Below are 14,419 nucleotides of genomic sequence, written 5' to 3' on the forward strand. Positions count from 1 at the left end.
ATATACATAGCTGCACATAATTGTGGTCATCAATTTACACCAAGAGAAGATTTTTCTGAAATCACTTATGTGAAATGTCTCTATATATTTAATTTGTTTGAATACATGTAATCGGATGAGGATATTCCGTACCTAAAATCCAATACAAATACCTCGTCATCTCTGATGTTCTCATTTCCAAGATTTTATTCAATATTTTAATGTTCTCTCTTTTAAAAGATGAGCTAGAGATTGTAGTGTTTTACATGCCTTATTCATAATAAAGTAGAAATTATCTACGGATGAAAGTGTGCCTTAAGGCTATTCTACCCCCACATGATCATTACGTTACCAAATACTAAACCCCTAAAAAGATTTGGAAACTTAAGTTTGATCAATTCGGGTTAACCAAACAGATATCGCGATATTTTCATAAATCTTTACCATGATTACTTCAGTAAACATTGGCTATTATGAAAAATAATAGTGGCCTCAATTCCTGGACATGATATATTTCACTTGTGTGTCATGTTAGAGAGTGAAGATATAGTATGATCCGTCTAGGTTTAATCTAATCAAGGAATAAGCAGTCTCTAGCTCCTAATCATATTGTCTGCTCTCCATAGGAACACGTTCGGTGTGCACGTACCGTTTGCTTAACAACGGCATGCATGATATAACATCAACAAAGCACCTTCTTAAGCCTCTAAACGCGAAAACTCAGAAATTATACGAAGTATTAAAAACCATTAAAACAAAAGAAAAAAGAAAAAGAGAGTAGTCTTTTTGATGAAAGGAATCTATCTCTCTCTCTCTCTCTCTCTCTCTCTTTTCATGAAAGAGAAAAAAGATAGAGAGGGGGAGAGGGAGAAAGAGAGAGAGAGAGGGGGCGGTAACTACAGAAAGCAGAGAGAGAGAGAGAGAGAGAGAGAGAGAAAGAAGGAGTGACACAGCTCGATAGAAAGAGAAAAATAATAAAATCATCGTTCAATTCAATTCGTTGATCACAATCCTTGTTACAACGAGATTCTGTGAAGATAATAAATTATGAAATTAGCCTTACGAAACCAGTTATATTGGGGTTTTTTATAGGTCATTTCATCGGCCTTGACCAATGGCTGAGGATCACACATCCTATTTCAATTTCATAAATGACCAATCATTGAGGTTGCACGAATGGTCAGCTCAGTGTCCCGTGATTTACAACTCTCTTGATGATTGCAATTACATGAGTCAATGCGATACATCTAATTAGGATATATTCACAATTAAAAAGAGACAAGCAAATAAGCAATGGCATGAAAAATGCATAGTTATAAATAAATAATGATAACAATAATTATGAAAAGAACTTGGTACCATCTACATAGTACAACTATATCACAACGTTTATAAAATATATACATGCAATATATATTTCATGATAATGGATTAAACTTGAATAAGGACACTGAACAGGCGGTTGAACTATTCTGGGAAGAAATATCTTCCTCTCTTTAACTTATTCTTTTCCCTTTTTATTCCTCCCTGATCCTTCCTTCATTTTTCTACTCTTTCCCTCTACACCGGCGCTTATCATTATTGCTATTATTATCATAGTTGATGTAACAGTTTTAAAAATCAGTATGTGTTATCGTGGACTTTGGACTTATTTCAGTGGTTTTTCAAACGGAGTATTATTTACTCGTTAATTTAGAGATTACTCCAGTCATGAGGAAATACATATCACCTACATGTTTGTTTTAGAACAACCCTTGGAATACATTTGCTGTTGAGGTTTCTGGTGAACATGATTAAAGCAAATGTACTTAGTCTAGTTATCAAAGTAATATCACTATCAGTAACAGCACCATGACGGATCATTCCTTATAGCACTTCAATATAAAATTGCGAAAATGACTCAAATCAATAATTCATTGTAAATGATTATGTTTGCAAATGCTGCTTCGCCCAGGTCACAAAGGTATGAATCATGATAATGGAATACCACGAATTCATCAGAATGGACATTCAATGAAGGCAGACATAGACGTATAATGCAAAGCAGCATATTTTCATAATTCACACAAATTAAGATTGAACTCATGAAAATAATTTGAGAGCAAAGAAGAAAAATACATATCTTACGGATATGGATTGTTGTCAGACACAATATACATTTTGATCCCCAATTATCGCAAGCTTGGCAAAGACCTAAAATGTATCTGTTAGACCGACATACTTTCTTAGATGGCACCCCCACCCCCTATCCCCCGCCCCCCTTTTTTTTGCTCAAGTATATGTGATTGATGTGTCTGAAGCTCCTAAGAGTACGTTGAAAAGCAACTTGACTGAATATTGGATTATCGATTTGTACTATCTGAATACTAATGGACTATCCGTCATAATCTTTTGATACAATATCTCGTCTAGAAAATACACACGCGATCACCCTGCATTACCATTAGTAGTCGTGGCAAAGACGCCTTTTTGTGATGTTATTTAATATATTGACTGTTCTCCTAACAGACTCCGGTCAAGGTTTATTGCCAGAGTTTCCAAGGCTCTGGTTATTCATCTAGCTAGACACATTTCAAGCAATCAACACAAAACACTGTATTCTACTTGTATTCCTGCTGTGGAAGAAACAGGTGTAATATAATAGTCGTAAAGAAAACAATTGAAATAGGCAGGATGTTTTAACTTGGAAGCAAGCCATCATATTCAAATGTCATCTTGCTGTTAGTCAATCAGTCAAATTTGATGTACTGAAATGACCAAATATAGCACTGCACATGAAGGGTTGTTTTCCGATCTCTTTTTCATGTCTCAATAATCTAACCATGTCCACAAGCACTCTATTTTGAAGAGGAAACTCATATCAAGATGTACTTCTTCTCTTGTGTTTCTTCCATGGAAAAAGAGGACACTCAACGATCGCCAGCTCCGCGTTCGATTTCTAATATCTATAAATAGGTTTGGTTCTTCTAGCAAACATGAGCCCGATGACAATACCCTCACTGTGCGACGGTCTGATAGTAACAGGGATATACACCCAGTGTCAATAAAACCATAACAGACCATTTAAACAGTAGGCTGACACATAGTCACTCGAATGATATCAAACATTTTACCGAGACATCTCTTTCAGACACAAAAACCTGGAATTTTTCCTGGGTCATACTAGCCACCATCTTGAAAATCAAATAGGGGTTATGTGATTTTGAGGACTCCAACAGAATTAGAAGTGAGCTCAATATCAAGTGTAGTTTATGTTTCTAGTATTACAAGCATAGTTTTCATTCAAATTGAAATATAACTTAATTTGTTTACATTTCAATTGAGATAAACTGCTTAATTTGAAAGGCAAGACCCAGAGGCGAAGTGTGCGTGGGTACTTTTTTTTTCTGCTATAAATATGTAGTTAGTTCTTTTTCGGTTATTACGTCTCTGTGATTATTTAACGCTGATTGAAAATAACTGCTGTTTATGATTTTGTAGACCCGTTTTAGATCCATTTCAAGCTACTTTGCATTTATCTAATAATCTGCTACCTATAAAGTCTTCTTGAATTAACTGCATGCTGAACCTTACCTTTAAAATATTGAAAATGATACATGTCAACGCGATGTTTTACAGGAAGGATGGAATAAGGAAAAATAACAGCTCGTCAAGTGTTTTGAAAAGAATCAAATTCGTTCATGTTTAACGTTGTGCAATTATTTTAGTTGAAAGCATGGTATAGGGAATATGTAAATTGAAAACAAGTGGGAAATTATTACACAAATTACTTGGGAAAATGGAAATGGAAACATTTGGATTTGGAAGAGGTAGGACAAAATTAATTAGAAGGTCGTGTTCAAGAGTAGGCATACCTATGTAGAAAATGAATTAGCTCAATCGAAAGTACATATATGAATATCTAGTAAAGCATATAGTAAGATAAAGAGGTACTTCACAGACAGATTAATACATTCTTAGCTACAATGGCGCAGAGAGCGAGTGGGAATACTCAAAGAACAGGTGTCACGGAGAAAGCTAGGTCCATATAACTATTTTCATGAACAAATATGTGAATACCTCCCCCACTTTTTATATACTAATTTTCTCTCTCAGTTTTGTTTTCGTAGAGGATAATAATCCACCCACCACCTTACACTGGACTGGATTCTCTGATCTTCATCATCTGGTTACCCAGGGAACAAGATTATGCACCCTCTGATGGTTACCATAAGCATTTTCATATCTCGCACAATAGTAGTTGCTATTGGTTGCATAACTATTGTTCGATCGATGCGTCCCTCTATGCATTATCTATCATGCAAGGCCACACTCGTAATTAATAGACAACTAACCTTTTCATCAATACCCTTTGGGGCATGGTGTGACAATTGGGATAAGCTAACTACATATCACTCTACTTACCTTTGCATGCTCATTTTGAGTAACGTTCAAGAAAAAGATGAAATGGTAAAACTTCCACCATCTGTCGTAATTTTGTTCTGTGTTTACATCATGTTATTGACATTCGCCCATCTGAGTAGAATCGATATTACGGGAAGGCTGTGGCAACGTAACTTTCTTATGTATGTCGCAACATTGGTAGAAGTTTTATTTACTCGTGCATGCATGATACTTCATCGAGGGGTATATGCATGAATTCGATATCCCGAGAAAAGAAGAAAGTGTGTTCACTTCCATGCAGCTTTTCAAAACATTTGATGTTTATATCATTTCTCTGCTCTTCATTATCAATTTCTTCCTTCCCCTTCTCATATTGATTACCATCATCTTTTCCTCACCGATTCCTCCTCTTCTCCTTCACTATTCCCCTTTTATATTTTCTATTTCATACAAGCAAATGATGGAGAAGCTAAATCTTTTACGCTCTATAACGCAACTCTAAGATAACTTATGCTCTCTTCTCTGTCTGTCTGTCTTTCTTTCTGCCTACGTTGCTCCCTTCTTTCATTCCCTTCCTTTTAAGGCCTAGAATGAGGGGGGGGGGGGGAGGGTGGTGGAATGTGAAAATATTTAGATTCATGAAAGGTAGTTCCGCCACCAATTCGATTGTTTCCCTTCTACTGATCTACCATTATTTGATTATAATATTTCATCTAACCCATCTCCTCGACTAGAGCACAAAAGCATTGTCAAAAAGCTTACATTTTCATTAGGAAAGGAATGAAGAGAGAAAAAACACCTGCATTTGAATGTTTCCCAAGACCAAGACTTACATACGTGTAGAGTATAATAGTAAAGACATGAATTGCGAAAATACCCTATAATTAAGGATAAGATTTAGATTCAACTGAGCTAGCTCACCTTTCTCCATCTGCGCTTCAATATAGAATCCGCCATATAAACCTCCTTCCCGAAAACTGTTTTAATTTCCTTCTCATTCAACATATTGAACAATATTCCTGGCAATCACCAAACGAAAAGACTCAGAACTCGACCGTCAAGTGATTTCGTTTCTTCGATACTGAACCAGCCTGCTCTTGACGTCAATTCAAGATGCCAGAAATCTTGAAGAATAATCCTGATGTGAAGGTCAATATGGATGGCTCAATCCTTCTTTTCACCAGGTAAAGTGTAAACATCCGTCTGGAGATGCTCAAGATAATATGGTTCTAAAATCCACGTTGCTCTGCATGCATGGCCAGCACAGCCTGCAGACGATGTTTTGTAAGCTGCGGTTTCTCTCGATATCGATTAGAATGATTGTTCTCTTCTCCACCGCCTTAGATCTCTCTCTAAGCTAAAGTGAATTAATCGCATCCACTAATCGCATCCATCAATACCAGCATGTCAATTCACTATCCCGAGATGTTTATATATCTCTGCTGCTACAGCATCTATCGAGGCACGTTATGATCTGCCTCGATACACACATGGAGACCGCCACATGAAAATCGCAAGTCGCGTGTTTACAAATGCAAACGACTTGCATTCAAATTGCACCGATAAAAAAAGCATCCACTGGATATGCTTGCGACTCCGAGGAAGGAAAAAAATACTGAGGCACCAAAACATAAGGTAAAGCAGAAATAAAAAAAATCATTCACCGCCTCGAACCAGTACGGACCGCCCAAAATACACAGACATGGCTCGATCTCGCCATCCCATTGGTTTGTGAACGAGAATGCTTAGTGATGAGCACATGACGTCATTAATACCTTAGCAACTCATTATGGTACGGCGCGCACGCCTCCCCTCCGTGACGTCACTGTGCGAGCTGTGTGTTCAGCGTAGCATGCTACCGTAGCGCGCGTGTGTTGTGTTCTTGCACTCGACTTGTGCAATAAAACACGTTGGAAAAAGTGACTCAGAAATTATAAGCAGGCACAGTGGTCAAGCAATGGTCAAGCAAATTGCTGCATCTTCTACAATGAGACATTATAATTACGTAAATGGAAGTGACGTGTAAACGTTTCTGGCATTTTCCAGAGGGAAACTGGTTATGAGTGAATTAGTTGTATGATTTAATTCACTTTGCATTTGTAAATCAGCCTTTCGAAGAGGCCGTTTTTAATCACTCTTTTAGGTTTAAAAAAAAGACGAAGGAAAACAAGAAAGAGAAGAAGTAGATGGAGATGAAGAAGAAGAAGAAGAAGAAGAAGAAGAAGAAGAAGAAGAAGAAGAAGAAGAAGAAGAAAAATACAAAAAGAAAAAGAAGAAGAAGAAAATGAAAAAAAAAATAAGAAAGACAAGAAGAAGCAGAAAAAAGAAAAGGAAATGGATGACGAGGAGGAGAAGAAAATTCAGGAGCAAAGGTGTGTCTAGGGGACCGGAGGCACGGGCCTCAGGCGGCACTTGGAAGGGGTGCAAAGAAATGCAAAAGAGTGAAAGAGAAGAGGATGAAAAGTTCTGACAGAAAAATATGGATCATATGCATCAAAATTTAGCAATCTAAAGTGTATAAAAATGGTATTTTGGGGGGTTTAAATTGTGACAAATTTCTAAAGCTCAGTTTCTTTGCTCCCTGGCACATTTCAATGTTAGCCTTATACCTCCCTATATAAATTAAGTGCATAATAAAGTGAAGTAATAAAGTATAAGGGGGATCTACAAACTTCAAGCACTGTTTTTTAGTGTATACATAAGAAATGGTTTTAGAGTGCATTTATATCATGTATTTATCATGCGAATATTTTTTTTTAATGACATGGAAAGAGCCTAGTAGCAATTCGACAAATGAATCTCTCTCATTCTCTCTCTCTCTCTCTCTCTCTCTCTCTCTCTCTCTTACTCACTCCCGCCATATATATATATATATATATATATATATATATATATCTCTATCTCTCTCCCTATCTATCTCTCCCTCTCTCTCTCTCTCTCTCTCTCCCTCCCTCCCTCTCTTTCTACATGGAGAGTATGTTTTTCCCTTCCCCCACCCATCTCTAAAACTAAAAGCTATGTATGTTCATTTGTCAGTTTCAAGTTTACATTGTTGAATTGTACTAGTAATACAGTTTTGACAGATCATACCACCTTTTCTCAATAAAGATGCAAACGTGACGGGAACCCCTTAAAAAAACCCAAATACATTACTAAAATTCTCCCAGTTGCTGTCGCTCTTTATACATCTAAGTTCGTCTCTTAACCTAAACCCCCATATTCTTCCCTCAAACACGATTCAATTTAGTTTTACTCAGTCGTCTTACCATCATTTAAACATCGTCGTTTCATCTGATACGGACCTTTTCATTTCTCAAAGTTCCGTATGGTGGCGTTTGCAGTTATTAACAACACATACACGATTGACTATACCAGGTAATAACTTCCAACTTTGAAATGCCGAATGACTGGTAAAAATAGTCGAAATATCACTTCAAGATATCTACATTTTAATTTATAGGCCTAGTAATATACAGAGAAACATATAACACAATATTTTTGGAGCCGGGAAAGGTATTTTCAAGATAGTCTCCCACGTCACATATTGGATTCATATTCGATAAAATATAATTGCAGATTTATTTAGATTTTACCAATTTATAGCAGTTGCATTGTGATTGCGTATTTGGAAAGCGCTAAAGTAAACATGATTGAGGGACATAATCCTCAATAAAAACATTCGTTTTTTCTCAAGAAAATGGCACAACTCCCTAATAATATAGATCCGTTGGTGAATGAGGCTCAATCTGTATATGCGATGGTAACTATGTATCCCATTTTCTGTCGTCAAAATTAAAAAATAAAGTAAGAAACGAACACATGAAGATTCTTATGTAAAAGAGCATTTATTGCATAATATTTTGGAAAGACTGTATTTCATTTGTAACAAATAAAAATAGAGTAAAGTATAGTTTTGTATTGAATGCTTTTGTATAGAATGCTTTGATATAAAACAAAAATCGAGAGAAGAAATTACTAAATAATTGGAATTACTTTTTAGGTATATATACTCTCCTATTGTTACATTACGCAAATAATATTGGAAAACATTGACAAAATGACATCAATAACTTATTGGCTATAGTTGAAAATCACGGGAAGACCGCTACAAATGTGTAATTCATCTCCATTACCATCAATCTTTTAGAGTAAGACAAATTTGTATAATGAAATAATCAACTGTACTAGAAAAATGGAAAGACAACATGACTATAATACAGACAACATTTCAAAATATGTCGTTTTTCACAAAAATCGAAGATAAGGGTCGCTATTCATAATTTTAGGAAAGGGTTGCTATTCATAATACTAAATCAGGGTCGCTATTCATAAACATGAAGAAGGAGCGCTATTCATAATTAATATTGGGGGTCATAACTCGTAAGGACCACTATTGATAATACGAAATGAGGGTCGCTATCCATAATACGAGAAGAGGGTGAATAGTGACCCTCTTCTCGTATTATGAATAGCGACCCTTCGTGTATAGGAAGTTCCACGTTATGAATAGCGGTCCTTCACGTATAAGAAGTTCCACGTTATGAGTAGGGTCCTTACGACTAGCCAGGTTACCCCTGTAGAACACACCTTACATAAGTAAGTAAAGACATTGGCTTCCCTGTGTGTTACCGTATATAATAAAGGTTACTAGCTATTTAAGTCCATTGTGAATATAATGTGTGTCATGAGACATTCAAGCATGTATATCAATTCGCTGGTGGTATTTACACACAATAGACAACGATCAACATTTCTTATGCCTTTTTAAGGTCATATACTTAACATTAAACGTAAAGTACTTCTAATTACAGTCAAACCTACCTATAGCGACCACCCAAAGGAAACATAACAAGTGGCCTTTGTAGACAGGTGGTCTTTGTAGAGAGGTTCCTTTAGTACATGCTTCAATGAGAAACCATTTTCAAGGGAAACAACAAATATGGCCTTTGTAGACAGGTGGTCTTTGTAGACAGGTGGTCAATAAAGCAGGTTTGACTGTATATACATTATCATTCAAAGTATTGACATATATAATAAGCAGAATATCATTCGGAAATTTCATATCTTAGCAATTATTGTTTTAATCAAAAACATAAATGAGTCGATAACATATTTACTATAGTCATATAAACTCCAAATGCGTTAACAATCCATCCATTTATTCCTGTCATAATTATAATTATTCGTTTACCTTGATCACAGATGAAATCTAATTAATGTAGATAACATATTGATAAAGCAAACTGGGTGGGAGAGTTTATTCAAAACTGGGTTTTGCCTCTTTACGTTTGAGAGGATTCCTGTAGCTCCAGCACAGGACTGATAGGAAGAGGATGATGAGGACGATGAGGGTTACTATGACACCAATCCACCAAGGTTCTAAGGCGTAACCTCCACCTGTCCCCTGAAGACCTCCCTCTGGTAGAACTGTGCATTAATAAGAGATGAAACGAAAGATAAGAATGACTGAGTAGACCTTACAACTACTCAAAGTTATTTCGAAGATCATAGCGCTGACTTGAAATTTGATTTTGATTTATTTACCCACAGCAATACATACTGTACATTAAATACAATGATTTTACATTATACAAGAAGAGAAACTATTGGTTGGTAAAATGGGCCATATAATAGCACATGTGCTAAGTCGAGCCTAACCCCCTAAACAGCTAAACAAAGTATTTTGGTACAAATCACTTTAGAAAACGTAACAAATAAAATAAAAAAATGAATTTACTATTAAAATCGATACTTTAAAAAACAAGAATACTCAACAATGTTTCACAATATACAAACTAATACTGAATTAATGCGCCGCTTCATTATATATTCTTTGATACAGTAAGTACATTTTTGTATTTTGTAATGTTCCTGAAAATAAAGATGTCCTAGTAAAAGTCGATCTTTGAAACCAACCGAATATTTTAAACATACTACAGAAAAAGAGACATTTTAAATCTTTAAAATCCTCTTCAGTATTGTACTTGAAACATATATACTGACAATTCGTGAATAAACCATGTAGGCTAAACACGAAAAGGATCTTTACATTCAAGAAAGCCACGGGAATCAATAATAAATAAAAATAGGAAATAAATTTAATAAAAACACATGTCCTGTAGGAAAGACACAGACTGGTTGTGTGGTTGGGAAGGGAAAGCACGTGGAATAAATACTTACGAAGCTCACAGGTTACTCCACTAAAGCCTGGTCCACAGAAGCACATGTATCTACCGATCACCTCCACACATAAACCATCATTCAGACAAGGTTCGCTCAGACACTCATCAATATCTGAAAGGAGGATCACATTTTTTTATAAATTTACAATAGTATTGAAAAAACTTAACCTTAGAATATAATCGGATTTTTAGTTATTGAGTGCATTTAAACAGTGAAGAAATACAAAATAACAGCTCCTGTAAATATGTAATGATAAACGTTAACTATGGAAGGGTTAAAAGGCTATACAGAGAAAACGAAACCAAGATCTAGGGAGAGAAAGAAAGGAAAGAAAGTAGCAGGAGGCTACTGAAAATTTGGGAATTCTTTTCCGATATCTAAAACAGGAAAGGTGAATCAAACTAAAATGTACATGTGCCTTTAAAAACAAGATAATACTAAGTTAATTGAAATATGCATTTGTTGAAAATAAAAAAAGAAAAACAAAATCTGGAGAAAGAGGGAGAGAGTGGGAGAGAGGGGAATAGAGAGGGGGAGAAGATGGAGAGATAGAGAGATAGAGGGAGATAGAGAGAGAGAGAGAGAGAGAGAGAGAGAAGGGGGAGTTAAAGGGACTAGGACACACATACAATCTCTCTTTTTGAATTCGTATATCGCGCTTGTAATTGTGAATTTCGCTTTCGTTTGGATTCATGTTAGTATTATGCAATATACGTATGGCTGTTAAACTGTTGTTGAAGCTCGCTTCCAATTTGGGGAGCATATATACGCGAATGAAAAAAGTCACCTTCTCGAAAGGTTTACCTAATGCAACACAATAACGATTTAAAAAAAAAAATTATAATGAGCTTAGCGTGTAGGAAGCAGTTGAACATACGAATATAACAAGCAAGGAATGTCGAGTTTGAATTGCTTACCTAATGAGCATTGTGGCCCTGTATACCCTACAACACAGACACACTGGTAACCATTTACTAGATCAACACAGCGACCATCATTCCGACAAGGAATACTGGAACAGTCATCAATATCTGATCAATAGAAGAAAGAAAAACAAACATTATTCATGATTAATCAGCGTGGTAAGATATATTTAGCCTTATGTTAGAAGATATTAATGTAATAACCATCAACAGAAAAGAATCAATGATTTATCATTTCTTGATGATCCCATATATTCATCATCGTTCCCAGAACTCATCATATACCCTGTGACTACTACTGCTTTGGACAACTAACCTCACAGAGATTTTACACCGGTTGATATTACCCAAGATTGAAAACTGGACAGTACTTTTTACTGAAAAAGTTGGGCTAACTGTCCTAGGAGCCTGTTGTCCTACATAATGATTGTCCTGAGTGTTAATTGTCCGGGGTGTTATTCAGCGAAACGTTGTCCTCTTATCATTTATCAGGAGTCTCTTGACCTTTCAAACAGAATAGTTTTCTACAATCACACATAACATTCAAACATATTTATATCTTCGCTCATTTCCATTTGTGTCCATTTCAATCAATGCAAAGAACACTTACTTATGTCACATCGTTCTCCCATGTATCCAGGGTTACACGTACAAAGGAACTCTCCATCTTCCAGGTCGCTACATATGCCATTAAACCCACATGGGCTCTCTAGACAACCAACACCAGTGGCTGAAATTAACAAAATGATAGGACGCCAAATGGACAAATTAGATGATAATTTTTTGACTTTCTTATCGTCGGTTCAAACATTTCGTAATCTCGATATCGAGCGAGGATTATGTGACAATTGAAGCCAGATTATGTACACCACCCATATGAAGGGAATTTAGATGTTATGTAAAACAAAAACAGGGACGTAAATCCTGATGAACTTTGTATTCACCAAAGAAAAAATGTGATGTATGTGATGTCACGCGTATAACTTTCGGTTCACTTTATAAACAGCGGCGACACTCCTCGCTCATTGAGGATCTAGTGAAGTGTGGAGGAAAACGTAGCACTGTGGCTAGCTCTTGAGTGAGTCAAATATACATTAAACTTAGAACTTACCAAGATCACACCTCGGTCCTGTGAATCCGTCTTCACATTTACATGTGAATCCATCAAGATGATTCTCACACGTACCTGCTACACATGGCATGGTCAGACATTCGTCCACATCTAGACCGGATGAAATACATGCAAATGTCAATTTATAACGTGCTCAAGGTAAAGCTTATCATTCCAAGCTGTTTCATGATTATCTTAAAATTCGATGCTTTCAAGGCTTGAATTCTGAATACTTATCACAGGTCTAACAGATTTTTAAAAATTGTCAAAACAACGCAATAATCTCAAATTTTTGCTCAGTTGCCATTCTCGAGATTTAACAATATATTGATTTCGTACAGTAATAAAAACAGATTCCAATCAAATACTGATTTTGTCGAAGTGCACTTGCAAGAAATAGTTTCTTCTAAATGTTTTCTTAATGTTATATAGAAGTGACAGAGGATTACAGCATCAACTTCTCCTCGTATGATGATGATGATGATGATATATTGCAGCTTTAACAATAATCCCGTTTCATCATACTATCGCCTTCAAGGTTTCAAATCGTTTCACGCTATAACAAAGTGAAACACAATTTCATCCCATTGCTACAACCTTACCAATCAAGAATGAGCTATTACATAAGAACAAACCTTGATCGCATATGCTTCCAGTCCATGCCTCTGTACATTGACAGGTGTCGTTACCATCAGGTAGAGGAATACATTGACCATCATTCAAACAATGGTTTTGTTCACATAGTACTGAAATACATCAAAAATATAATAGTATTTACAAGCAAATTGTGAAAATAGTGGTGATTTAAATTGAAGATACAATTTTATTATTTTGCAAATTGACACCCTGATCAATTTAACTATCACTATTATTTTGAAAAACTACTTTTGATGAATCCGGATGTATTATGCCAAGCAATACACATTGCTAGGTTGAGCTAGTAAAAAAAATTAATAGGTTTTATCATTATATGCTGAGAGCAAGAAGGACAATAACTTCTGGCGTGAAACCATAAATCTAATGCCTAGAGGTAATTTACTGCGGGATGTTAACATTCTCAACAAATGGTATGTTTTCTCCACGTGGGCCAATATCGCAGTTCACATATCGTCACTGAAAATGTTCAAACCTTGTTTCATGAACTCTCTCTTTCTCTCTAATGAATCATTTTCTGATTGTAATTCTGACCTTGAATTTCACACGTGACCCCAGAGTAGGCATCGGGACAGCTGCAGTAAAACTGGTTCACTCCGTTGATACATGTACCTTTGTTGATGCAAGGCAGCGACAGGCATTCGTCCACATCTAAAAGTCAAGATGACATTTGTTGATTAAGAAAGTGAAATGACTACCTTGATAAACATGATGTAGGATAACACGTTAAACAAAATCTCTTTCAATATTAACATTTAATTGCTATAAATCATAAATTGAACTAGAAGGGCCGGACAAAAATAAAATAAAATTATAATTATGATGTCACTTGGAAGCCATTTTTTGGACACAAAGAAAGAGACAACAGGAAACAAAAACTTTTAAAAAAAAATAATGTAAACATTTTCATAATGTAAATTTAGGAGGGCACTTTTTTCCTTACCTGACTGGCATAACTGACCAGTGAAGCCTTGTGAACACATACACAATATGGAAGAGGGTGTGTCTTGTGTACAGGTACCTCCATTGAAACACGGGTCATTCGTACATGTCTCAGATATAGCTGGAATCAAAGTATACATGGAGAAAATAAAGTACATCTCAAGATCACCTTGAGCCTACTAACAGCCGGACGGATTAAGACTTTGTGTAAAAAATACAATTGGCTTATAATCAGACAATGATC

General features: G+C 35.8%; 2 protein-coding genes across 2 annotated transcripts in view; both read right to left on the reverse strand.

Annotated features, from left to right (window-relative positions):
• Positions 1–6,102, reverse strand: part of LOC100892218 (polycomb group protein Pc) — a 33,949-nt gene extending 27,847 nt beyond the window's left edge. The window contains exon 1 of the mRNA XM_011675148.2: positions 5,284–6,102. Coding sequence (XP_011673450.2) covers positions 5,284–5,367 — 84 coding nt within the window. The 5' untranslated portion in view covers positions 5,368–6,102. The remainder of the gene's footprint in view (positions 1–5,283) is intronic.
• Positions 6,103–9,290: 3,188 nt separating this feature from the next.
• LOC581033 (fibrillin-2) overlaps positions 9,291–14,419 on the reverse strand; it is a 66,672-nt gene continuing 61,543 nt past the window's right edge. The window contains exons 83-90 of the mRNA XM_030984908.1: positions 14,177–14,296; positions 13,768–13,884; positions 13,215–13,325; positions 12,580–12,690; positions 12,079–12,198; positions 11,463–11,576; positions 10,543–10,656; positions 9,291–9,789 (exon numbers count right to left, since the gene is read on the reverse strand). Of these exons, the coding sequence (XP_030840768.1) occupies positions 9,620–9,789; positions 10,543–10,656; positions 11,463–11,576; positions 12,079–12,198; positions 12,580–12,690; positions 13,215–13,325; positions 13,768–13,884; positions 14,177–14,296 (977 nt within the window). The 3' untranslated portion in view covers positions 9,291–9,619. The remainder of the gene's footprint in view (positions 9,790–10,542; positions 10,657–11,462; positions 11,577–12,078; positions 12,199–12,579; positions 12,691–13,214; positions 13,326–13,767; positions 13,885–14,176; positions 14,297–14,419) is intronic.

Source organism: Strongylocentrotus purpuratus, unplaced genomic scaffold (genome assembly GCF_000002235.5).
Source record: "Strongylocentrotus purpuratus isolate Spur 01 unplaced genomic scaffold, Spur_5.0 spur5_scaffold_14, whole genome shotgun sequence".
Lineage (NCBI taxonomy): Eukaryota > Metazoa > Echinodermata > Echinoidea > Camarodonta > Strongylocentrotidae > Strongylocentrotus > Strongylocentrotus purpuratus.